A 24,751-nucleotide genomic window follows, 5' to 3' on the forward strand; every position below is an offset into this window, starting at 1 on the left:
CAACATTTGGGTTGCTTTTAGAAGTTGTTTTCAATTAAAACACGCTCTGAAGTTGTTTTATGTAACTTTTAAAAATATTATTTACCAAACACGAACCTGATTTAATTCACAGCTAATTATTTTCACAACACAACAGCAGCAGTTATTTTTAAAAGTCACAGCGATCCCAAACTAACCTTTAATATGAAGAATGAAAGGAGGTTTTATGAATTCCAGAAGGTAAATTTGGATTTCGATCACGTTGATATTACATCCCCGCTATGTGAAAGTGATCATTAGTAAGAAATTACTACCAATGAGCTCTTTTTAACTAATTTTTCTGGAGAGTTTTTAACAAAGTAATGCTCTTAACACATTAGAAAGCTAATGAGGAAATTGAGTGAGATCTTTACAACGGCTGGTGAAATGTAACTAACGCCATATATTATATCTAATGGAAGTTTTTCAAACCTGAAGTGTCATTATCAGATTTGGACAATAAATTCTAGACGCCCTTATCACACTGTCATATAAAGCATGCACATAAGAGAACATCCATTTTGTCATTTATAAATAGTTTGTACACTATCAATATCTTCTGAATTTATATCCTAGATCACGAAACTTCTAAAGCTGTACAATCTAGTAGTCTTCCATAGAAACCTTTGCCATGATATAATCTTGGGAAAAGACATTATTTACAACATAAGGAAGCATCTAAAAGCCAAACAAAACACAAGCCTCAAATGCCACCGTGCTGAAAACTTGGTTGAGAGCCATCTTGATCATCCTCATCATTTTCACTATTGGTGGAGGGAGCATGGGGGATCTCTCTATTCCCAGCATCTTCCTCTGGAATCCCTGACATGTGAGCCAGTAAAACAGCAAAAGAACCATCCCCTAACCGCTCACTCATTCTCCTTAACTGACCACGAATATTGTCACCGCGTTTAAGCTCAAACTGGTGTTCTGCTGTATGTTGCTGATTAAATCGACCTGGAAGCTTGGAATTAGTATTATAACAATCATTGCAAAGGTCAAATCCAATTTTCTCCACACAATCTTTGCACCGGTATCTATCCCCAATTATCGGATACATCTGTTGAAAAGAAACCAAGATGTTATTATCCTGTGCAATTGTGATATCAGTAATGAGAGAGGGGGATAGATTTTTAATTACAAGTTTACAATTGAGGCTCAAACAGGTAAAAAAAGATTTATCTAATAATTAGAGTGATCAGACTCCGATTTTATGCATAAAGGTTCTGGGATAAAGACTCTTTCATACAACATTATAGATTACTTTAACCCTGACTCCAAGCCCTCTTCATACCAAATGTAAAGCAAAGCTAGATGAAAATGCACAAGTAACTGAAATAGAAGTGAAATTTCACAAGCACAGAGGTTAATAGAAGTACGGAAACTTGGACAGGCAATAAAGTAGTATCAACAGCTACACAGTGTGACCAGGCAATATAGCAACTATTTAAGCCATCATAAATAAAAAAAATCATGCATAATTTGCAGATACTTCAATAAGAAAAAGTGTCTATCTTCTAGGGCTATCAAAAATAAGTAGCGTGCACTGTTTCTGGTTATTATTACATCCTAACTTTTCATGGTCCTGATCATTTGAGTTACAAACCTATCTGGTTGATACTTTAGTATCTACTTGCACTGCCATAAACCTATCCAAGATGGAGAAGGCAAAAAAGATTTTCTCAAAGCATCAATGTGCAGAGAAAGAAGTAAAGAAGTATACCCCACAATAATCACAGCCAACTCCTCTGTGATATGAACCCGATGATGACTTCTCTGCTTCTTTACTGCTTTTGCTTTCACCTATAAGTAAATGGCAACACCATTAATACCAAAATCTAAGACAGACAAAAATCATAAATCAATAAATAATTGACGAGTGAAATATTTAGTAGGTAACAGTGAAAGACCAGCTCAATAGGTGAACAAATTTCATAAATCATATTTAGTAGCTTGTCATTTGGCTTTCTTAGTGAAATAATGCATACTGACGTGATACTCATAACTGAGAAGAAAGAGATTAGTAGAGCCTACTCCAACAACTATATCTTTTAAGTATTAACAACTACCAGTCTAGGATGCATGCTTGCCTAGGAACATTAAGTGTCTTCTTTCTCTATTTTCCTATGCTGTATAAATCAAGTAAAAATTAGGTAGCACAACATACCATTTTTAAATGATGAATGATTTAGTATCATATTATACTGCATCAAAATAAATAGAATGGAATTGAGTATTCAATTGACATACATGTAGTTGGATTAACATGGTTACGCTGTACACCATCTCTTCTATGTGCAAGTTCTTTAGGAAACTGTTCGATCAAAAAGTTTTGCAGATCCAAACAAACTTTTGGATATCCGGTTGGATGGAAACTTTGACAAACTTGACATGTAATCTTCTCTTCATCTTGTTTGACGATACAACTTTCACAATATACTGTGCAATCAAAAAAAGGAATATTAGAATAATTTATACTTTTAGAACAAAGGACTGGCAGCTGATAAGAGTTGATAGAAACTTTAAAATCTAAGTCACAAGTTACCATGGCCACAGTTAAGAACCACAGGACGAAACAGCAGTTCTTTGCAAGCAGCACAAAGCACATTTGAGTCTTGATTAGCTTGTGAGCTCCAAGCCTGAGCATCAAGCTGTGGTGAGAAGTAGCCAGTTTTCTTCTCTTGTTCTGCAACATGTGAAGGTAACAATAAACGCAATTAGAGATTTGTGTGAACTGACCAAGGTGCATGAAAGAAGAGTTAGAGAGCAGACCTAGAAGTTGCAATTCCCTCTTGTTATAAGCAACAGGATACAAGTTGAGCAGTAAACAATGAAGCAAGTGACATATAGTCGGAAAGTGATTATAGGGATGCCTACAAAGCGGGCAATGAGAATGCTTTTCACCACTCATGGATCGATGCACGCACCAGAAACACGAAACGTGCCCACAGGCTGCAATCAACAACCCAAACCCAAAATCATAATCACACCGAAATCGGTTAACAGAGGTGATTCAAGCACCGACTTACAGAGCACGATAGGCTTGTACAGAAGTTCCCTGCACCAATAAACCAAATCCATAGCATGAGCTAGGGGATTCATATATCGGAAAATTGACAGCGGGATTTGGGAAACTTACAGACACACGCAGCAGACGAAGCGGTCGGAGAATTCCTCCGACTCGATGAGATGATTTTCCATTGAACAAGTGATCGAAAGAGATGAGAAGAATCTCTATTCTATTCTCTAGAAGACAAACAAATGTGTAGAAGAATCTCCATGAGCTGTAAGTCTGTAACTAAACACGGTTGGGGCCATCGCTGTTTTTACTGGCCGACCGTCACCGTTGTTACTTGCCTACCCTACTAATTTACTTTTTTTACTACTGGTAAAATTATTACTTTTTTTTTTTCTTTCCTTTTTTGTTTTCTTTTTATTCGAGTGCGTTTTTGCTTTGTATCAATATATTGATACATCAAATACACTTTGTTAGTTTATTAAAGAAATAGATTAGTTTACAAATAGATTTTTTTTTTTTTGAGAATGAGTTTACAAATAGATTAGTTTGATACAAAAGTAGAATAATTCTAAACTAGTATACCAATACATATGAATTAAGGGGGGTGTATTGTATTTGGATTTATGTAGACTTTTTTTAAATGATAGACTTTTTCAAAAGTCCATGGACTCTATAAAAAGTTCATAGACTTCTATTGATTTCTTAAAACCATTGACTTTTAGCATAGACTTTTTACTGATTTATAAAAATCTACAGACTTTATATGAATGACTTCTATAGATTTCACAATATTTACAAAAAAGAAAGAAAGAAAAAAAGCTAGTTTATGAGTCAGAGAATAAAATACGATGCAGTAGCTATGTTAACTAACGTCCATTAGCGTAGAAATCAGAGAAGCTCAAATAATGTTATATATGAAACAAACGTATAAGAAAATAAAGGAAAAATCTCCAAATATAATCAACCAAAAGGTACCAAAAATAAGAGACGGGAAAAAAAAAAGTTTCATGCTAAAGAAGCAGACGTCTCTGAAACAATGATATGATTTATTCTTCTCCTTCATTTTCACTTTCTTCATTGTTATTGTTTTCATTGTTGGCATTTGGTTGGGCATCTGTCCACATATGAGTAGCAATACTCATTCTCCATTCATTAGCATTTTCTCTCTGCTGATCTTGGGTTTGAAAATCATCCCATTCAAAATTATCTTCGTGATTGTCTATCAGATCTTCTTCTAGTTCGGGAGGAAATTCATCTGAACGGCATTCCTGTCGAAGAAAATTGTGCAGTCCTGCACAAGCCAAAACTAGCTCTGCTTGTGTCTTATATGAAAATGGTGGTGCTGATTTGAAGATTGTGAAACGCGACTTAAATATTCCAAATATTCTCTCAATTACATTCCTCAAGGAAGCATGACGAAGATTGAATAACTCAATTGCATTGACAGGATGGTTTCCTTCACCACCAAAATCTTTGAGATGATATCGAGTACCTCGAAATGGAGCTAAAAACCGGCGTCGATTTGGAAATCCGCAGTCCCCTAAGTAATATTTACCTAATAATAAAAAAAATATATGCAATTAGCATGTTATATGACATAAATTGTAATAAGTGTTCTGAACTTTTTTTATGCAACTAAAACTATACCTGGTGGCACTTTGAGTCCATTTCGTCTAGAAATCGCATCATTCAATACTTTTGAATCATGAGCGGAACCCTCCCATCCACTAATTACATATGTGAACTGTAAATCAAAGTTACAAGCTGCTAATACATTTTGTGATATCTTCCCATGTTGATTTCGATATCTGCTAACCTCACGTCCAACTACCGTTGCTGGAATATGTGTTTAATTAGTTCATGGCACCATATTCATATAATAGGACTGTTTAAACCTATCACACAATGTGCACATCTTGCTACTTATGAGCCTTGTTAGTCGTAAGGGTAATTCTAGGTGCATGTCTGAGGTTTCCTGTTCTCCTCATGTCTGTTTGTGAAAGTAGAAAATGCGGTTGGAGGCATGCAGCCCGTTTTTCTTTAGCTTATCCTGTATTCATCCCTTATCCAGTACTTAATGTTTTCGTTTGTGAAAGTTGAGTGTATTCGTCTTTCTTGGTTTCTCTAAAGTGAGGTTTTTATACATTTCGTGCCCTAACATGGAACTATATACTTCATTTTCAGTCAATTATTGCAGTGCTAGCTATCACTCTTGGCGTTACAAAGCGAACTCACAACTGCTGAGGATAATATGGACAACAAGCTTGATTCTCTGTTTGTACCTAGAATAGAAGCAGTTGGATGGCTATTGTTAAATTATACATATTGGTTTTTCTGTTGTTGCAAATTCTTGACAGAGTATTGGGTGTTTTGTATCTATAAATATGGTTTTCTGTTTCTCCAAACTTGAAAGCAACATTCACAGTATACTAACTTGGATAGGAAAATTAATACGAAAGGAAGGGAAGGAAGCAATGTATATATATGCAACAATGCGGTGTTTCACAAATTACTTGTGCATAATTGGCTGCTCATCATAAAGATTAGGCCTAGCACTTTTTTTTTTTTTTTTTTTTTTACTTTTTTTTTTATAAATGAAATATTCTTTTGCGACGGCAAAGTATCCGTCGCAATAAATTCACCCTAATTTTTTTTTAAAATGAAATATCTTTTTGCGACGGCAAAGTATCCGTCGCAAATAGTTTAGCCATTGCGACGGCAACAGTTTTCCGTCGCAAATACTTTTTTGCGACGGCAGTTTACCGTCGCAAATGGATTTTGTGACGCCACCTATTGCAACGCCAACATTTCCGTCGCAAAAGGCTCAATTTTCCGTCGCGAAATTTTTTTTCCGTCGCAAAAGCAATTTTTTTAGTAGTGATGGTGGAATTCAAATACACAATTGCGGTTGGATCGAGTTGTGTGTACGCCGGCGTGGTGTGATATTTATGGGTATGCGAAGGTCACTCATCTCCCTCCGAGTCATTCTAACCATATACCAATTATGTTACATGCTAGCACTATTCCCATTGCTAAACGCCCCAAACACTATAGGTTCAAGTTTGAAGCTTTTTGGTTGCAGCATGTTGATTGTGATCCCTTAGTCCATGAAGTGTGGCAAACTGATGTTGTTGGAGCTCCTATGTATAAGGTTGTTCAAAAAATCTCTCTTACGAGAGTTGCCCTTGACAAATGGCATAGACGTACTTTTAGGGTGCGACAGCAGCAAATGCTTGGGGTCCGGGCAAGACTAGAAGAGTTATTAGAGATGGGTAACGCTGAATTGATCCAGAATGAGAAGAAAGAATTGATGGATCGTTTGCAATCCCTTCTATCTCAGGAGGAGATTTTCTGGAAACAGAGATCCAAAGTAACGTGGTTGAAGGAAGGAGACCGGAATACTGGATTTTTCCATCGTAAAGCTTCAAACAAAAGGAGGAAAAATACTATTCAGGGATTGTATGACTCTGAGGGAGTTTGGCGTGATGATGACTTGGGTATGGAGAATGTGGTTTCATCTTATTTCCAGACCATGTTCACTGCCTCTGATCTGGATATGGAGGCCATGGAAACAACCTTGCAAGCAATCCAACCTCGTGTTACAAGAGAGATGAATGTGAAGCTATGCGAGCAGTACTCATCTGAGGAAGTCAAGAGTGCCTTGTTTCAAATGTACCCAACAAAATCTCTAGGGCCTGATGGATTACCACGTACCCTTGTTCTTTCAGCATTACTGGGATACTATTGTAGTGATATTACGGAGACAGTGCAAATTTTTTTGCATACTGGTCAGTTACTCAAGCAAATTAAGTTTACACATATTTGCTTGATCCCCAAAGTGTCTAATCCAGAACACATGTCAGATCTAAGGCCAATTGTGTTATGTAATGTAATCTACAAGATATGTTCAAAAGTCATTGCTAATAGATTGAAGGTACTTTTACCTTCAATTATATCTCCGTTCCAAAGTGCTTTTGTTCCAGGGAGGTTGATAACGGACAACATTCTAGTGGCAAATGAAATAGCACATTTTGTTCATAACAAGCGAGATGGGGATGAAGGAGTTATGGCTTTGAAGCTTGATTTGAGCAAAGCATATGATCGCATGGAGTGGACCTTTTTACGGAAAGTGTTAGACAGATTTGGGTTTGCACGAGTTTGGTGCGACATGGTGATGCAATGCATTACAACAGTGAGATACTCTTTCTTAGTTAGAGGGAAACCTCGTGGCTTAGTGATTCCAACAGGGGGTTGAGACAAGGCGACCCTTTATCACCTTATTTGTTTCTTCTGGGGGCTGAAGGTTTTTCAGCACTGTTACAAAGGAAACAAGAAGCTGGCATGTTATCGGGTATTGAAATTTGTCAGGATGCTCCTTCTGTAAGTCACTTATTATTTGCTGATGATAGTATGCTCTATGCTCAGGCTTCTTTGGAAGAGTGTTATCAGATTCAGGAGGTGATTGAAACATATGGCAGAGCCTCAAGGCAGTTGGTAAATTTCAATAAAAGTTCAGTTGTGTTTAGTAAGAATGTGTTTGAGTATTTGCAGGAGGAGATGTCGAGTTTGCTGGGTGTGGAAGTTGTTGCTTCCCATGAAAAGTACTTGGGACTTCCTACATATGTGCAGTGGCGGATCCAAGATCTGAGCCTTGTCTAGGCTAATTAGAACAACCACTATTTTTTTTTTTTTTTGCATATATAAACCCAGACATGCATTATCACCAAAACTCTAAAAAAAATCTCTAATCTGCATCACAGAATGCACATCTTTAAATAAAAAATAATCACAACATAATCAGAAGCCAAAGAAAGCATCAAGAAATTCCAAAGCCCAACAAAAGCTTGACTGCTTGAGCTGAAAAACCAGTCCCTGTTTGATGTTTCCGAACACCCACCAGAAATAGTGTACACAAACAAACCCAAAACCGATAGCCCCCAACTCACCAAGCAAAACCAATAGTAAGAGTAGTCCCAACAATCCCAATCCTCAACTTATACACAAAAGCCCAACTCACAATTACATCCGCCACTGGTAGCAAACATAATCGGCAAGCTTCTCCTTCTGAAATTTCTTTAAGAAAACCCCATTGGGAAAAAACAGATCAGGAAGAAGAACAGAGATGTATCAAAAATTCAAAACAGGAGAGATCGATAGAGTTTCATACCTTGTTTACGAGAAAATGAAAGAAACATTGTTGCTTTGGAGATTCCTTGGTCTGTGTCGCAGACTGAGGCTACTGGACAACAAGGGGTGAGATTTTCCACAAGAAGGGAATTTGGGTGTGGATTGCTTGAGGCATTTCGCTTTCGAAGATAAGTAGTGTGAGGCTCCATCGAAAGAAAGATTGTTGCTTTGGAGATTCCTTGGTCTGCGTCGCAGACGGAGGCTACTGGACAACAAGGGGTGAGATTTTCCACAAGAAGGGAATTTGGGTGTGGATTGCTTGAGGCATTTCGCTTTCGAGGATAAGTAGTGTGAGGCTCTTGTTGCTTTGGAGATTCCTTGGTCTGCGTCGCAGACTGAGGCTACTGGACAACAAGGGTGAGATTTTCCACAAGAAGGGAATTTGGGTGTGGATTGCTTGAGGCATTTCGCTTTCAAAGATAAGTAGTGTGATGCTCTTGTTGCTTTGGAGATTCCTTGGTCTGCGTCGCAGACTGAGGCTACTGGACAACAAGGGGTGAGATTTTCCACAAGAAGGGAATTTGGGTGTGGATTGCTTGAGGCATTTTGCTTTTGAAGATAAGTAGTGTGAGGCTCTTTGTTGCTTTGGAGATTCCTTGGTCTGCGTCGCAGACTGAGGCTACTGGACAACAAGGGGTGAGATTTTCCACAAGAAGGGAATTTGGGTGTGGATTGCTTGAGGCATTTCGCTTTCGAAGATAAGTAGTGTGAGGCTCTTGTTGCTTTGGAAATTCCTTGGTCTACGTCGCAGACTGAGGCTACTGGACAACAAGGGGTGAGATTTTCCACAAGAAGGGAATTTGGGTGTGGATTGCTTTAGGCATTTTGCTTTTGAAGATAAGTAGTGTGAGGCTCCATCGAAACGCACAAATCTGACCTACTGAGTAGTGTGCGGTTGTGAGCTACTGTGGGAGAGTGGGAATACACGCAACTTTTACAGATAATTTTTTTCTTCTTTGGGCTGGTATGGGCTAAAGATAGATATATATACTTGAGGGTTTTTGACCTAAAATATTGTCTAGGCTTGAGCCTATATAGCCTTCTACTTCCTTCCGCCCTTGCATATGTGGGGCGTAAAAAAACAGCAACATTCCAATATATGAAAGACATTTTGGCAAAGAAATTGAAGAATTGGCAAGGCAAACTCTTGAGTGGAGCAGGAAAAGATATCTTGATTCGGGTAGTTGCTCAAGCTCTTCCAACTTATGCTATGAGCGTGTTCCAACTTACGAAATGTTTTTGTGAGGATCTGGAGCAAATGTGTGCTAGATTTTGGTGGGGAAGTACGTTGCACAAACGAAAAATCCATTGGAAGTCCTGGGATTTTCTATGCAAGCCAAAGGAGGAAGGTGGTTTAGGGTTTCGAAGTTTATCAGAATTTAATACTGCTATGCTTGCAAGGCAAGCTTGGAGGGTGGTGAATAATCCAGATTCCCTAATTGCTCGTATCTACAAGGCTAGATATTTTCCAGAAGGTTCTTTTTGGTCAGCTTTGCCTCATGTTTCTCCATCCTATTCGTGGCGGAGTATTTTCTTTACGAAGGATTTAATTAGCCAAGGTTCTTATTGGCAGATTGGGGATGGGAGTTCTTTCTCCGTGTGGAGTGACCCTTGGGTTCCTGGGCTACCCTCTTTTAAACCTAGTTCAAGTAATTTGAGTGTGGATGATACTCTGAAGGTTAATAACTTTATCTTAGCTCGTGGTGTTTGGAATGAAACCGAAGTCCGGAATAGGTTTGACGTTAGTGAGGCAGAAGCAATTCTGGCCATACCTCTAAGTGTTCGTAACTGGAATGATAGGTTGGCCTGGCGGTTAGAAAGTAACGGTATATTCACAGTGAAAACTGCTTATAATCACTCTTCTTCTAACGTACCTATAACGCTTTCCATTGGGTCTGATTTTTGGAAAAGACTTTGGAAAGCGTTGGTTCTAAGCTCTACTAAGATATTTATTTGGAAGATATGCCATAACATATTACCTTCACTGGAACGCTTGGTTTCTAAGAGGGTGGAGTTGGATTCGGTGATGTGTGTTCTTTGTGAAGCAGATATGGAGACCACTGTGCACCTGTGCAGGGATTGTTCGTTTACTAGACAAGTGCTGCAACCTAAAGCAGAGTTCAATCAGGTATGCTTCTCACAAGCTGCTGCCTCACTTGATGTTGCTAGCTGGTTGTACTCTTGTATGAAAAATCTAACTACTCAAAGCTTGGAGGAGCTTTTCTACTTGCTTTGGGGTGTGTGGAAAGAGAGAAACAAGCGAGTTTGGGAGAACAAAAGAAGTCATGCTGGAGATGTGATTATTAGTTCCTTGTCTACGTTGTCTGAATTCCGTTTTCACAATGCTAAGACTGGGAAAAATTGTAGTGGTAGGATTCAGAAATGGAAGTGCCCTCCCATTGGTTTTCTTAAAATCAATTGTGATGGATCTTTCAATCTGAGCACTAAGAAGGGTGGAATTGGTTTTGTGGTCCGTGACTTTGAAGGAAGATTGTTGGCTGGAGGTGGACGTCCGGTTGCTAATCTGATTTCACCAGAACATGCTGAAGTATTAGCATGTCAAATGGCCTTTAACTACATTGAGGGAAGTTCTTGCTATCCTGTGATTGTGGAAACTGATCAGCTCACTGATTATGGAGACTCAAATTTTTCTGTCTTTGGCAGATTGTATGATGATCTTGCTGTGTTTCTTGCTGAAGATCGGGCTGTGAAGGTAGTCCATGTGAAACGAGATGCCAATCATGTTGCGCATCTGATAGCAGCACATGCTGCAAGTGTTAGTCAAGATTTTTTGGTTTTTAATACTCCTTCCTTCTTATCTGCTGCTATTGCAGCTGATTTGAACAATATGTAAGTTTCCAAATTTTAATAAAATGTTGACCTCTCTTTTATCAAAAAAATTTACATATGAATTAAACTGATTACTTGATGTTTATGTACATTGATATAACTGACAAACTCACTTCCATAACATATAACCATAGTTAGTAAAATACATAATGTGTATAATATAAAACAATATGCACACGTATTATTCGGACATTTCATCAAACGGTTTGTTAGAAAGTTTGGCAAACTATTAATGTGACTTCTGTAACATATAACTATTAGATATGAGATGAAGGTGGGAAAGTTAGAGATATGGTAGCTAACCACCTTATGGTAAATTTTCAATCTGGTCATTAAAATTGCATACCTTTGCTCTGTGCGCTTCTCCTGCTTTGCATTCAGTGCTTCTTGCGGTGAGAGAATGGAATATACTATGTAAAACTAGTTATTATGTCTAACAGTTTTTCACAGTACAATGGTAAAATACCGATGTTCTTCTCAACGAAGTTACTAACTTGATAGATTATATTAGACAAGGGCAGTAACCCAGAAGAGAGACATTATTCTACTTTAATATGAAAATTGTTCTAGGGGCCGGAAATTACTGTATATGATATTATACCTGAAAGAACTGCTTATGACTTTTTTTTTTTGGTCAAAGCTTATGACTCTACTTGCTATAATATTAATGCTTATAAATTCTAAATCTCGGCCACCAACTCTCCCCCCAGATTTTGCCTCTCCAAGATCCCCAAAAACTTTTGAGTTTACTTCCATAACTTGACGGAGCTATCGTGACTTGCAGATGCAACCATTCCGGTTTCGGATGACTGAGTCAGAGCTGAGATTATATTCTCATGTGCCGGAATTGTCATGCTCTTATTCTCAGCCATGTTCCACAGCTCCAAGGACTACCTCACAAGAATGAAAGCAACTATTAGTTAGATCAGCCTTTTACATTGTAGCATATCTTGCTGACATAGATTGCCACATTGTCAAGGCCAGTCACTACAAATGTCATCATATACTTGCATGTATATGTTTAAGATGTTATTGCTAGAAGGGTGTAAGAACTCACCGAGATTCCTCCAATGACCAAGAGAGTTGAATAACTTGGATGAAAAACGCACGAGTGAAACTGGTTCCCATTTGAGCCAAGCTCCTGAATACACTGTCCTGAAGCTAACGACCAAATCTTCACCAAACTTTGACTGACAGACGCCACAAAATCTCCATTTGCATCCCAACAAATGTAGTTTACCATTTCAGAGTGCCCCTGAGATTGAGGATGATGATTAGTCATATAAATTGAAAGAAGATCTACTCTAATCCCTTGTTCCTCAACAAAGAGACCAATCAGAATATCATAGGTAATTAACCCCACAACACTATCTTCTCATCCATGGTACCTGGAATGAGTGTGTTTGCCTGTCAGTTTCGACGTCAAAGATGGAAACAATTTTATCTGATGCTGCTGCCAGGAATTGTCCCACTCTTGGTTGAAATCTAACTTGTGCAGTAGCTCCCTACCCAAATGATAAAGGTAATGTTAGGCTGGCTTTTCATAAATAAATAATTTCTGAATCTTGGTAGATGTCGGAAGATGACAAACCTTTGAAATACGAGTACAGGAGAATGGACTGACATTCCAGTAACGAATTTCATTGTCGCTATCACAGAAACAAAATAGATCGGTCTTCTTAGGGTGGAAGTCAAGGGACATAACAGGTGAGCTGTGCCCTGTATATGCTTGCAAACAATAGTTTGGCTGCCACAATAAGATAGATAGTTTAACAGCGCTAGTATAAGGAAAATGCATATGAATTAGAGCAACTCCATATCTTATATAACAAGGTTTCTAAGAGGCTACAATTATAAATAATTAAGAAAGAGGTTCTTACGAGGTGAAAACAATAATTGATCAAGGTACAATCAACTAAAGCTGATGGTTCTCAAAGAGAGTGAAGAAAATTACATTGGCTGCATCCCATAATCGCACAGTTTTGTCAACTGAAGCTGTTGCCAGTTGAGATGAATTTGGTCTAAAACGAACATCTGTAATGACCAACTTGTGTTCTTCAGGAGTGCTCTCTGTCTGCAGGGTATCCATGTTCCAGAGGACAACCTGATAACAAAAGAAAAAAATTCATGTCATTCTCTACACCTCAAGATCGATCATACCTTTCCTCACACACATAGAAGTTACATATATAATCTACTGAATCCTTGGTAATCAATATTTCCTAATTTCTTTTACCGCTTCACCATGTCAATGCACACATTCCTTCAACATGTCAATGCACACATTGCTAAGTTGCAATGGAGCTTTCACCTTGATGGAAACTAGTGAGACCTGTGGATCCAGTAGATCATCTCACCCTTGACAAAAATGAGATTTTATTTATTTATTTATTATTATTATTATTGTCAATATTATTGTTATTATTATTATTTTAAAAGAAAAAAAAAAACACAAGACAAGACAAGATAATGTACAGGAACGCATCAGGCCAAGGATACATTTAAAGACTATGATTGATAGTACAAACATTGCTAATTTGCTTATCAAGAGTGCGCAAAACACCGATAATACATGCTTGAATGCTTACCAAGAAAAAAGGTACTTAAACCCTCTGTAAATTAAATTATTTGTGATCCTATATGACATAGTATTATACATGTGTATACCTTTTTGTCATGTCCAGCACTAGCCAGCAACTTCCCATCTGAAGAAAAGTGACAGCAGGTCACTTTGCTGCTTCTGGTCCTTATGCAACCAACTTCACCAAAGGTAAAACCTGAAACGAAGAATGTGGCCACGGCTTAATGAGTGAAAAAAAAAAAAAAAAATTTCTCTAACTCTCCAAGAGTCCAAATGCAATGTAATATAAATAACTTACCTTTAGAAGACTCCTTCCTGGGCTCACTAGGACTCTGCTTCAGTGTCCCATATACATCCCTCCCATCTCCCCCATCAGGTGACAAAAACGATTCCACATTATCTTCTAAGGTACCAACATCTCCAAATCGTTCCATGTCTTCCTGCACTAGGAAATGATGCTCTTAGAGAAGATTTGTTCATTCTTAACTAGATTCTTTGTCTCACCATATAAGATATCTACAAATTTTGGATCTCAAAAAACACACTGAAGTCTCAGCAAGAGAACCATGCTTTGTACAAAGTACAGCGACAGCATAATTCTTTCATGGGAAGAACTAGACAAAATTTTAAATAAACTGACAGCTTGAGTACTATATACATTATCTGGATAACAATGAATATCCACAAGTATAAATATAGAAACCAGCACTCTAGAAACCAACCCCAGTATGCATTCTCATATCAAGAGCAACCGTACAGCATCTGAAAGGGAAACTTAAGTTCATATGTTTAATTTAATGTCATACCAATAAATTGGAAGATGAAGGAAGACCTCCTGTTCCTTCTGGACCATACATCATCAAGCTTTTCGGAATGTTGTTAACATGCTGCAGACTACTGGCTGTGTTAATTCCATCACCTGGTGTGTGAGTTGATGCTGGAGAACCAGGGGAACGGCCAACAGTGTTTCCCGTGTTGTTGCTGTTGGCAGGTCCAGAAGAAGAGTGTTGTTTCCTTTTTCTGTTATTCTGCAGAAAGAAAAAAGAAAAATAACAGCAATAGACTAGGATCAGCTAAATTAAATAATGTAAAACAAATGTCCTTATTGAAAAGGTATTCTTAGGAGCAGAAATTATCATCATCTCTATGGATTTGGTTCTGTCAAACAGCTCACATTAAGTAAGCTCAGAGATATAGCAATTACTGTCCTTGTCCAACCTCGTATCCCTAAGAAGAGCTAAAAAAAAAAAAACACACACACACAAAGATAACAACACACAACCTGTTGTAATGGCTGCTGCTGCAATTGGTCATGTTGTTGGGAGTGGGAGGAAGACTGTTGCATCTGAGGCATTTTTATCTGTTGAACACCAAAACCAAGCGAAAAAGTTAAGACATTTTAAAACCACTAAATACCAACAAACAAACTCCAACAATACATGAAACAAAAACTGACAACATCAGTGAAAAAATATGAAAGGGCATAGAAGACAAGATTTCAGAAAATGGAGCAGGAGCTCTGGTGATAATATAGTTAACAGAATTCTAAATTATAGAAACCCAATATTCAAAACAGGTCTTCTATGTTCTTTCCATATATTGGGGTTGTGGAAACAAAGGAAAGAAAGAGTGTTCAGTATACAAGCACTAATTTTAAGCCCTTTGGAATACAGTGCATGTCGATGTACAATAATTGAAAGTTTTACTCATTTTAGGACCAATACATCACATTGCAAAACCATACAGGTATCAGACTAGCATAATTACGTAAAAAGGTGAAAAATTTCAACTGTCTGTGCATCCATATGCGTGCTACTTATTTTAATCTTGAAAAGATTAGTCTCCAACATTCAAAAGGTTACCTTTGGTGAACTTGACTGCATTGCAGATGGACCATCTTTTGCATTCATGCCACTCCTAGGCAAACCAGAAAACCTACGAGGATCCAGATCTCCGTAGCTTGTTGAATTTCCAAGGTTGTTTTGTGCATGAGCCTGGGCTTGTGCCAAGACTTGCTGTTGTTGAGGTGGTAAAAGGAATTGACTTTGGGTCTGAAAATTTGACTTCTGTACTTGTACACCCAAGTTTGGTCGTAATTGGTCGATTCCCTGTGTGATGTGGTAGTTTTAATAAGAGGTGAATAAACTTACACTAGATATAAGAAGCTTCAGGAAGAATGAGACGTATATAACTTACAGTAAGAGGCCAACCCTTCAAAGGAAGACCTGTGACACCTTGATTCAATCCTGAAAGGAAAACAGAAGCATTCATATGTAAAATATCTTAGAATAACCATTATTCCCAACATGAGTGAGGTTGTTTCTCAAAAGATAGGATCAATTATTGTTACCTGCACCACCCAATCCAGATTTTGACTGTAAAATTGCTTGTCCATAAATCGATGAAGGATCCATAGGCAAACTTCTCTGAGCTGTACCTAAGTTAACTTCACTTTTGATGTCCTACAATCTCCACAAGTCCACGTATTATACTACTTAGCATGCTAGAGAGAGAAGAAACTAAATCTAATAGATTTAGATAATGAAAATACATGTAGCATAAAGGTTATAGTCTGAGTACTTACAGTGGTCAAAGGATTGCGTGCTTGCATTTGCTGCAAAGCAGCAGACATGTTTCCGGAATTGCTTTGTGTCAACTGGCTGAATGAGAACCAAATAGACAAATGAGACATTCTGGCCAGAGAAAAGAAATGAAGAAGAAAAAATGAAGCTCAAGTAATGATGAAGAATAAAGAGATGTACCCTTGTGCATTTGTAGCTGATTTGAGAAGGGCAATCCTATTGGCATCAGTAAGACCTGGGGATGCTTCAGCATCCATTGAGTGAGGATGTTTCATGCGTTCTTCATACATTTTCATGGCTAGCACACTGGCTGAAGGTTGCCCCATTACCCCTTCAGGGTTTATAGCATTTAAAGCATTTGGATCTCTACGCTGTAACTGAGCATTACGCTGCTGCAATATCTGCATCTGCTGCATTTGCAACTGTTGTTGCTCCCTCGTCTTAATTTGCTGTGCCTTGTAGTGAAACAAATTCAGAGAGAAAGATAAGCACCCGTCTTTTATTTCGGAAGAAAATATTGCTGAGAAAGAAATCTAAATATAACATAATGAGCAAAATCTAAATATAACATAATGAGCAAACCTCAATGTAAGATGCAGCAGCCTCTGAGTGCTTCTCATTTGTCCTTGCTATGAATATGTCCCAGAAAACAGACCACCATTCAAAGAGGAATCCTCCTGGTGCATCAATTGCTGCATATCCAAATCTAAAACATGTTTACTCTCGAGAAATTCACTTAACACATACCATGACGTCATTTAAAACAACGTTATGCAAACACATACCATGTAGAGTTTTGTCAATATGACAACAAAAGGAGAACAACTCAAAAGTGATAATCAGTTACACTAATTATTACTAATAAATTAAGAAATTCTCAAAAGCTGACAGCATTACCTACTGGATCTGTAGCAACCTTCCCTTCAGTCATAAATGTATTTGCAGAAGCGGTCAATTTCCTTTTCAACAAATAATCATGAATATAAACATCAAGCCTGTAGCAAAAAAAAAAAAACAAGTCAAAGAAGGTAAATATCAAACTGATAATCGATCCAGAGCACAAAAAGGAAAAGAACAACACCCAACAACAAATTAAGAAATCACATGCAGACCAAACATTGAATATAGAAGCACAGGTAATCCAAAACTTACATCTTATCAGCTTCCCAATTACTCTGCGCCATGTCCCTCCTTTTCACTTGGTGCAATCACTGTTTTGATCTGCAATTATGTATCGTCAGATCCCCTCATCCACAGATATTCAACTAGAACAGCTACAAAATCACTCCTTATCACCAAAACCATCAAAATTCATAAATTTTAACAATCATTGCCTCCAAATTATCATCATGAACTACACTGAAATTCTTCAAGCAGCTAAAAATCACATAATGCACAACTTGTAAAACATTTCTCCCTTTCATCATCACAATCGAGTTCCTCACTAACCAAACAGAGTCAAAATCAAAACAAAATCGCAAAATTCCAACACTTGTCATCGCAATTCAGCTCAAACCTTACCAGTGAAACGGATCAACGCCTCTACAGTGCCGTCCGGCGCGATCTCCACCTCATAAACCCTAGCGCCAAAACTGCATCAACCAAAACAAACACCGAAAAATTCAGCAGAGCTCAGCTGAAGAAACATCTCCAAAAAAAAAAAAAATGGAAATTGCAGAGTGGAAATGATCCGAGACCTTACTTGCTCAATTCACCTGAGAGAGAGAGAGAGAGAGAGGAGCGTGGAGAATTTTGGCTGCAATGGCTTTTGGAGCGGAGAGAAATAATGGAGTGGTGTTGAGTGTAACTGAAGTAGAGACTAGAGAGAGAGAGAGAGAGAGAGAGGAGCTGGAGAGGTTTTGAACAGTGAAAGAGAAAAAAGTGGAGTAGGAATCGCAAAGGAAGATATTATTGAGAGGGGTTGATGAGGACGTTTGGAGCCGCCGAAGCTGAGGTTCGGGTGTCATGTTTGTGTGAGTCCGTTATTTGGGGGATGCCGTTTGGGCTGTATGGTCCATCCATGTCTAAACACTCTTTAGTTGGTGAACATGTGTGTGGGGGGTTCCAGTTCGGACTCAGACTTGGTCCGATTGATTTCTGATATACAGCGACGCCGCTAGATTTTTTTTTTTTAAAACTCAGCGGAGGCGTAAGTTGCATTCTTTTCTTATTATGCATGTATGTATGAGATGCACGTATGGTAAAAGTTACACTGAATAAAAAAAGATGAGATAAAAGAAAAGAAATGATCGAATTAAGACTTGAAAGTAGGGTACTATCGAGTAGTCAATTAAATGCTCACACGAAGAGTTTTAACTTGGAATTTTTGCATTAATGATTCAATAAGATTTAAAAGTTTTTTAATCAGTTGAAAGTGTTTAACGGTTGAAAGATGTTGTAAACAATAAATTTTATTTAAAAGAACGTTAATGTCTAGTTCTATCAATAAATCCATAAATTCTATCAGTAAATCCATAATGAAAAACCTAATTATTTTACCCAACCAGACTTTAAAAAGATAAAAAATTTCTCATACAAAGAGTGTCTTTACTACCCTCTTTTATTACTAAGAGCAACTCCAACAGCTTCACCATATCTTGATTTTTCTCCATTTTAGGGAAAAATTTAGCTGTTTTACTCCAACAGATTCCCTATAATTATCCCTAAAATAGAGATAGTAATGAGAGAGAAAACAAAATTCCCTATATTTACAGCAATCTGCAAAATTTTAGGGAATGATTTAAGGAAGAATTATGGAATTTGTAAAATAGAGAATCTGTTGGAGTTAGAGCATAAATTTTTTTGAAGATTTTAATTTTTGCTTATCTATAATAGAGAAATTATAGAGAAGCTGTTGGAGATGCTCTAAGTGGCTCGGTAATGATTTGGTTCAAGTATTAGACCTTATTGGATGTTTGGATTGGTGTTTGGTCCTCATAAGTCATATCCAATCTTGTAATCATGATCATCGTCCTTTTAGGGTTGGCAATTATTTTCAATGCAATTGACACCTACAAGCGGCCAGACAATAAGTGACTTCTATTTATTCGCTAGAGTGTGGTATTTTATGAGAGAGACTTGCGTGGGGCAGCTTTCCCCACGTGAATATAGGGCTGACCAATCAACCCCCAGCATGGGGGTCTTTTGGGTATTGCACTTTTAAAAAGCAGGGGCAGTTTCGAAACAAGGAAAAAAATTCTGATGTCTGATTGTCTTGCCCTATATCCACTTAGTGGGGAAGTCCCTACCTAAGAATTTTCCAGTGTTTTATTCGCATCACCTGTGTGCTTAGGAAAACTTCTTCACCGTTTTTTTTTATTTTTTGAATAACTCTCTAGTTCACCTTTAGGAGAGCTCAAATTTAATTTGTTACGGAAGATATTTTTCTTGGGAAGTGTATGAATGACTTAAACTTCTTTCCTTAAAAATAAAATTGAATTAAACTCCTTTCCCGAAAATTCATATCGAATTAAATTCCTTTCCTTAAAAATAAAAATGTAGTAATAAGTAATAACCCCACCATTAACTAATACAAGACTGGTTTTTTCCTTTATTCTGATCGGTTTACAGTTCTAGAGCTTAACAAAGAATAAATTTTTGCCTGATGGAGAATAAAGCGTGACAACAAATACATCATTCTCCAAAGCGAAAGCCAAAAAAGAGAATCTATGATTCCTCAAGGGCCCGCGTGGTAAAAATAAAAATAAAAAAAATATTCCTTCAGCGGGAAGAGGAAAACGAAAGGTCGCGCCGAAAAAGGAAATAAATTCCTCGAAGACACACGTGTCGACATCCAAGTGGACGGTACATTCTAGAAGGCGTTGCTTGGGTCAAACTGTTGCCCACTTGGTGCAAGTATTTAATGGAAGCAACCAACCCAAAGTCCCCTGCTTTATTTTTGGGGCGTTTTCACATTCGTAGAGAAGAAGACATAGAGAGAGACTTTCCTCGTTGCTTCACGCTCAGGTACCCTCTCTCTCTCTCTCTCTCTTTCTGAATTTCTTCGTCAATGTCACAATTCAAAACCTAATTCATTGGCTTCTTTCGGGAATTCGATTCCAATTTGGTTTCGTAATGCTCCAGCTTTCTCGGATTGTAGAACATTCCGAGTTGTTGGGGTCCTAGGATTGTCTGGAGGATTTTGGTTTGGAATTGGGGGTTTTGTATTTGATTTTGTTTGGATCCCGCTCGTATTGTCTATTCGTTTTTGGGTTCTGAAATTTGACGTTTTCGAAGGTAAATTCAGGATCTGAAGGGCTGGAATTGAGCACTTTCTCGGAATGCAGTTGCAATTATTGGTTGTGCTTTGCGTTATGATATGGCATAATGATGTGGGACTTAGTTTGGATGTTGTTTTAACAGAGAAAATGCTTTCTGAATAGCAAATTTTTGTTTTTTTGTGTTTTTGGGTGCATATGCTACAAGTTCCATGAAGTTTGGAGCCTAGGATTGCCGCGTGTATTAAATTGTTTTTGGGTATAAGATTAGCTGATTAGATGATCTTGTAGGAATGGCGTTTGTGTACTTTGGATGATGAGAACTGATTTTTCCGAATTGGGAATTCTCTATGTCGTGTTTGGGATGATTGTTGTATTGCGATCCTTACTTACCCACAGTTCTGATCAATTTGGATTGTGATTTGAATAGGTACTCTTGATTAGCATAACAACTGCTGCGTTCTTTTACTGAGTATTTTGATACTGAACTGTGGGACAGATGGCAGAGGTATGCATTATTACTATCTATCTGAGTGTTATTTACTTATCTTCCTTGCCCGGATATACTAATGGGGTGCATTGCAGTTTCTGAACTGATGCGTTTGAACTTTGTGCAGGAGGGTCATAGGGTTACTTTGAATGTATATGACCTAAGCCAAGGGCTAGCTAGACAGATGTCTATGGCATTCATAGGGAAGGCCATTGAGGGCATATGGTAAGTGTGTTTTTTTTTCAATGGAGCACTGCACAGGTGTGGAGTATGTTGTTTAGCAAGTCATGTGGAGGTTTTAATCCTCTATTTGTGTTCTCAATTACAGGCATACAGGAGTCTCAGTTTACGGTAACGAGTACTATTTTGGGGGAGGCATACAACACGCTCCTGCTGGAGCGACACCATATGGGACACCAATTCGGGTGGTAGAATTAGGTGAAACACATGTCCCCAAGGATGTTTTTGAGTCGTATTTACAGGAGATCAGTCCCCGATATACTGCGGAGACCTATAGTCTTGTAACTCACAATTGCAATAACTTTAGCAATGAGGTTGCTCAGTTTTTGGTTGGTGCAACCATACCCGACTATATTCTGCAGCTTCCTAATGAAATTATGAGCAGTCCAATGGGAGCTCTTATATGTAAGTTGTTTGATAGCCGGTCTAAGATTTATTGTGTCTTTCTTGTGAAGTTTCTTTGTTTGAAGAGGCCTGATGTTATTATGGTTCTGATGCATCCAAGTGAATATCTTATCAAAGTAGTTCAGTTTATTAATTCCTGTTTGGTGTGTTTGGTTTAGATTCATTCCAGAAACAGATAATTCCAGATAAAAAATAAAATTGAATATGAAATTGTGTGGATTGTTAATAAGGGTGAATAAGTAATAATGCAACCAAGTTTTCTGTGCATGACTCATTGTTTTTTGACGTTGTTTTACAGTGCCTATGATTCAAAATTTGGAAATGACTTTGAAAAGTGGCGCTGCTCCTCAAGCTCCACAATTCAGGCCTCCTTCTGCAGTCCAGCCAACAGCTGATGTGACGAAACCCTTGAGTAATTCTAACAATGCGGCTGCTGATAAATCAAAATCTGGAGGGCAGCTCTCCAAGCCGGAGGAGAATAAAAAGTCAGGGAGTTCTCTTAAACCTGGCAATGGGGTTGTAGATCCTCTTGGGGATGCTCGAAGTAAGGTGCAAGAAGAGATTGCGGCTGAATTTGCTGCACTCATGGCAAGTGGAACATTGCGTGCAAGTGAGGCTGCAGCACTGGCAACAAGAAAAGTTATGGAGAGATATGGTCATGCAGGCACACCAATGTCACAGAGTTGAGAGTTATATGGACAATATTTCTGTCTTTTCAGACTTGTGGTTTGACTTTCACCTATTTGAGGGAAGATGTGATTCGATTTGCTTCTGATTTGTATTGGTACTGATTGCTTCTCCTACCACCCTTTTTCAATGTTTGTATTTTAAAGAAGCAACATAGTCCCTTGTACCTAGCTGATCAGACTCTAGGATTTGTGGGATTCTTGAGGAAATATTTCCTCTTCCTGCATAATTGATTAATAATATAATAATTTCATGGGTTAATTACATATAAATGCATCTTTGAATGTTTTTTTAGCCATAAGGCCACTAACAAGTTTTTTCCCTCATAAGGCCACTAGATTAAAAAAGGTGTTATATTTTGGATATTAAAAATCAACATATTTACATAAATGCCACTAGAGTAAAAAGTCAACAATCATTCTCTCTCTTCTCTCCGGCAAGGTCTCCGGCGGGTCTCCGGTCGACCTCCGGCCAACTCCGGTGAGTCTCCGGTCGACCTTCGGCGGGTCTCCGCCCGACCTCCGGCGACTACAAAAACTACTGTCACTAACACCAAAAGCTACTGTCGCCAGCAATAAAAGCTACTATTGTGAGATTTCCGGCAATCTCCGGCGAGGTCACAAAAGCTACTGTCGCCAGCAACAAAATCTACTGTCATTAGTAACAAAAGCTACTCCGGTGAGATTTCCCGCGATGTCACAAAAGCTACTGTCACCAGTAACAAAAGCTACTGTCACCAACAAAAGCTACTGTCACCAACAAAAGCTACTGTCACAAACACCAAAAGCTACACTCACCAGCAATAAACGCTACCGTCACCAACACCAGAAAGCTACACTCACCAGTAAGAAAATCTACTCTCGCACCACCAAAACTTACTCTCATCAACGCCAAAAGTAATAATCAAGTAGAACAAAAGCTACTTTCAGAGACTGAGAAAGCTATTATCAGAGACTAAGAAAACTACGACAATATAAAGGATACAATAAAAATAAAATGCTAATGGAATCGAGAAAAGAAAACATATTCAATGAATCAATGTTACAAAACATATGCAGGGTTCAATAATAATGTAACTATATAAAAAGCTACTTCCATACTTGTAAAAAGCCACTACTATAGTTGTGAAAATCTATTACAATAGTTGTATAAAGCTATTGTCAATGTTGTAATGCTACTGTCATTTTTCAATGGTGACGCTCTAGACCCATATGCATCATTTGCCACCTTCAGCACGAGCCTTCATTTCCAAAATTTTTAGTTGGCCGAATGATCTCTTGGTCAATATAGGCTTCAATATCCAAATTCACATGATTTTCAAAATCTACTACTACAAATGCAAAGGGAAAGAACTCTGCAAGAACAAAGATACAACAAAATTATTTGAAATAAAAACTAAAAACAACAATGTATCAAACGTGGTACGTACTCTTTATAAAAGATCGATAATAATAATAATAAGCAATCTAAAACGCTACTGTCATAAATACAAAATGTTACTATAACATACAACAAAGCTACTGGATCAGTAATAAAAAACTACTAACACAGATACATAAGGCTACTATAAAACATGTATAAAGCTACTGGACCATCAATAAAAAGCTACTACCATAGGTATATAAAGCTACTATATACCTTTGATACGCGGTGGAGGCATGAGACGCGTCGGAGCTGTTGCTACAGAGATATAGTGGCCAAACCGCGCCCTGCACCGGAGATTCAATTTCAGTCGGCCAACGCGATCCAGTTTTTCCATGACAACAAAATTCACAATTCCAAGAAAAAAAAAAATCGAAACAGTAATTAGGATAGTGATTACCTTCATGAGAATCAGGTGGCTTGAAAATCAAGAGGCTTAAAGGAGTCGACACCAAACTGAGCCCTAGATGATGTCGTCGATGCCTGAGCTGTCTTGCCTCGCCTCGCCGTGCACCTTCATCATCGTCGCGATCCTCCTCTCACCTTTCCGATCACAATCATCAAGCAGCGATCAAACGGCCGCCGACGAGCTTCCTGCTCCTCTCTCATTTTCATTCGATCTGTAATTTTTTTCTGGAATTTGAAGGTGACGATGGTGGTGCAAGGTCCAATAGCGCCGTGCTGGTGTTCGCCGGAATTGGAAGCCGAGACAAAGACGTGAAGATTTGTTATTGACAGGAGAGAGAGAGAAAGGAAGGGGGGGGGGAGGAGAGAGAGAGAGAGAGAGATCTGTGATCGATGTTAGGCTGATGGAATTGGGCTTCTTAGGTAGAAGGGTAATATTGTCACGGACAAAATAATATGTGGATGGAAGTGGTCTTATTTGTACAAAAAGAATTAAGTGGCTTTAAGGTTAATTAAAGTTTCAAACTGACACTTGTATGTAATTTTCTATAATTTCATTATCCCAAGCGTGTCAATAATGAAAGTAGTCATTTGCATAATTGCAAGGAATGTGTGGGGCAGTTGTTTATTGATTTAATCGGTAGGTAG

General features: G+C 38.1%; 4 protein-coding genes and 1 long non-coding RNA gene across 8 annotated transcripts; 1 reads left to right on the top strand and 4 right to left on the bottom strand.

Annotated features, from left to right (window-relative positions):
• Positions 1–523: 523 nt before the first annotated feature.
• Positions 524–3,312, bottom strand: LOC133740816 (E3 ubiquitin-protein ligase PRT1-like). The gene is made up of 7 exons (XM_062168758.1): positions 3,158–3,312; positions 3,048–3,076; positions 2,791–2,970; positions 2,564–2,704; positions 2,269–2,457; positions 1,742–1,821; positions 524–1,078 (listed from the first exon to the last, which is right to left on the bottom strand). Exons 1-7 carry the CDS (start codon positions 3,217–3,219, stop codon positions 722–724), a joined length of 1,038 nt encoding a protein of 345 aa, XP_062024742.1. The 5' UTR covers positions 3,220–3,312; the 3' UTR covers positions 524–721.
• A 570-nt stretch (positions 3,313–3,882) lies between these two features.
• On the bottom strand, positions 3,883–5,000 carry LOC133737711 (uncharacterized). Its single transcript, XM_062165215.1, has 3 exons — positions 4,961–5,000; positions 4,685–4,873; positions 3,883–4,592 (listed from the first exon to the last, which is right to left on the bottom strand). The coding sequence occupies exons 1-3, from the start codon at positions 4,998–5,000 to the stop codon at positions 4,084–4,086; spliced, it is 738 nt and encodes a 245-aa protein (XP_062021199.1). The 3' UTR covers positions 3,883–4,083.
• A 6,472-nt stretch (positions 5,001–11,472) lies between these two features.
• Positions 11,473–18,147, bottom strand: LOC133738639 (transcriptional corepressor LEUNIG_HOMOLOG-like). 3 transcript variants are annotated; one of them, XM_062166216.1, is made up of 19 exons: positions 17,940–18,147; positions 17,759–17,829; positions 17,390–17,458; positions 17,135–17,232; positions 16,820–16,929; positions 16,418–16,686; positions 16,240–16,315; positions 16,006–16,117; positions 15,852–15,901; positions 15,518–15,763; positions 14,938–15,015; positions 14,462–14,683; positions 13,954–14,095; positions 13,742–13,851; positions 13,029–13,178; positions 12,666–12,821; positions 12,463–12,579; positions 12,132–12,329; positions 11,473–11,964 (listed from the first exon to the last, which is right to left on the bottom strand). In XM_062166216.1, exons 3-19 carry the CDS (start codon positions 17,419–17,421, stop codon positions 11,821–11,823), a joined length of 2,310 nt encoding a protein of 769 aa, XP_062022200.1. In that variant the 5' UTR covers positions 17,422–17,458; positions 17,759–17,829; positions 17,940–18,147; the 3' UTR covers positions 11,473–11,820. The 3 variants fall into 3 exon arrangements, with proteins under 3 accessions (XP_062022200.1, XP_062022199.1, XP_062022198.1); XM_062166215.1 differs by having other exon boundaries at positions 16,418–16,692; positions 17,935–18,146; XM_062166214.1 differs by having other exon boundaries at positions 16,418–16,692; positions 17,940–18,145.
• A 1,970-nt stretch (positions 18,148–20,117) lies between these two features.
• LOC133736770 (uncharacterized) lies at positions 20,118–22,548 on the top strand. 2 transcript variants are annotated; one of them, XM_062164366.1, is made up of 5 exons: positions 20,118–20,203; positions 20,885–20,962; positions 21,072–21,169; positions 21,273–21,589; positions 21,888–22,548. In XM_062164366.1, exons 2-5 carry the CDS (start codon positions 20,954–20,956, stop codon positions 22,274–22,276), a joined length of 813 nt encoding a protein of 270 aa, XP_062020350.1. In that variant the 5' UTR covers positions 20,118–20,203; positions 20,885–20,953; the 3' UTR covers positions 22,277–22,548. The 2 variants fall into 2 exon arrangements, with proteins under 2 accessions (XP_062020350.1, XP_062020351.1); XM_062164367.1 differs by lacking the exon at positions 20,118–20,203 and adding an exon at positions 20,266–20,473.
• Positions 22,549–23,334: 786 nt separating this feature from the next.
• Positions 23,335–24,476, bottom strand: LOC133735923 (uncharacterized). Its single transcript, XR_009859347.1, has 3 exons — positions 24,099–24,476; positions 23,915–23,985; positions 23,335–23,630 (listed from the first exon to the last, which is right to left on the bottom strand). It is a non-coding gene; the product is annotated as an uncharacterized LOC133735923 (long non-coding RNA).
• Between the last annotated feature and the right edge of the window lie 275 nt (positions 24,477–24,751).

The sequence above is a fragment of the Rosa rugosa genome, chromosome 3, assembly GCF_958449725.1.
Source record: "Rosa rugosa chromosome 3, drRosRugo1.1, whole genome shotgun sequence".
In the NCBI taxonomy this organism is placed as follows: domain Eukaryota; kingdom Viridiplantae; phylum Streptophyta; class Magnoliopsida; order Rosales; family Rosaceae; genus Rosa; species Rosa rugosa.

Bases quoted from the DNA above. Each gene is read 5' to 3' on its own strand.
- LOC133740816 (XM_062168758.1), bottom strand. From the start codon at position 3,219: ATGGAAAATCATCTCATCGAGTCGGAGGAATTCTCCGACCGCTTCGTC. The intron at 3,077-3,157 runs GTAAGTTTCCCA...TTATTGGTGCAG, and splicing joins TTCGTCTGCTGCGTGTGTCT to GGAACTTCTGTACAAGCCTA. The intron at 1,079-1,741 runs GTATACTTCTTT...TCTTTTCAACAG, and splicing joins TTGGCTGTGATTATTGTGGG to ATGTATCCGATAATTGGGGA.
- LOC133737711 (XM_062165215.1), bottom strand. From the start codon at position 5,000: ATGCACCTAGAATTACCCTTACGACTAACAAGGCTCATAA. The intron at 4,874-4,960 runs GTAGCAAGATGT...CACATATTCCAG, and splicing joins ACGACTAACAAGGCTCATAA to CAACGGTAGTTGGACGTGAG. The intron at 4,593-4,684 runs GTATAGTTTTAG...TTTTATTATTAG, and splicing joins TGGACTCAAAGTGCCACCAG to GTAAATATTACTTAGGGGAC.
- LOC133738639 (XM_062166215.1), bottom strand. From the start codon at position 17,421: ATGGCGCAGAGTAATTGGGAAGCTGATAAGAT. The intron at 13,179-13,741 runs GTATACACATGT...TTTTGTTATCAG, and splicing joins GTGCTGGACATGACAAAAAG to GTTGTCCTCTGGAACATGGA. The intron at 12,580-12,665 runs GTTTGTCATCTT...TCATTTGGGTAG, and splicing joins CCTGTACTCGTATTTCAAAG to GGAGCTACTGCACAAGTTAG.
- LOC133736770 (XM_062164366.1), top strand. The intron at 21,170-21,272 runs GTAAGTGTGTTT...TCTCAATTACAG, and splicing joins AAGGCCATTGAGGGCATATG to GCATACAGGAGTCTCAGTTT. The intron at 21,590-21,887 runs GTAAGTTGTTTG...GTTGTTTTACAG, and splicing joins TCCAATGGGAGCTCTTATAT to TGCCTATGATTCAAAATTTG.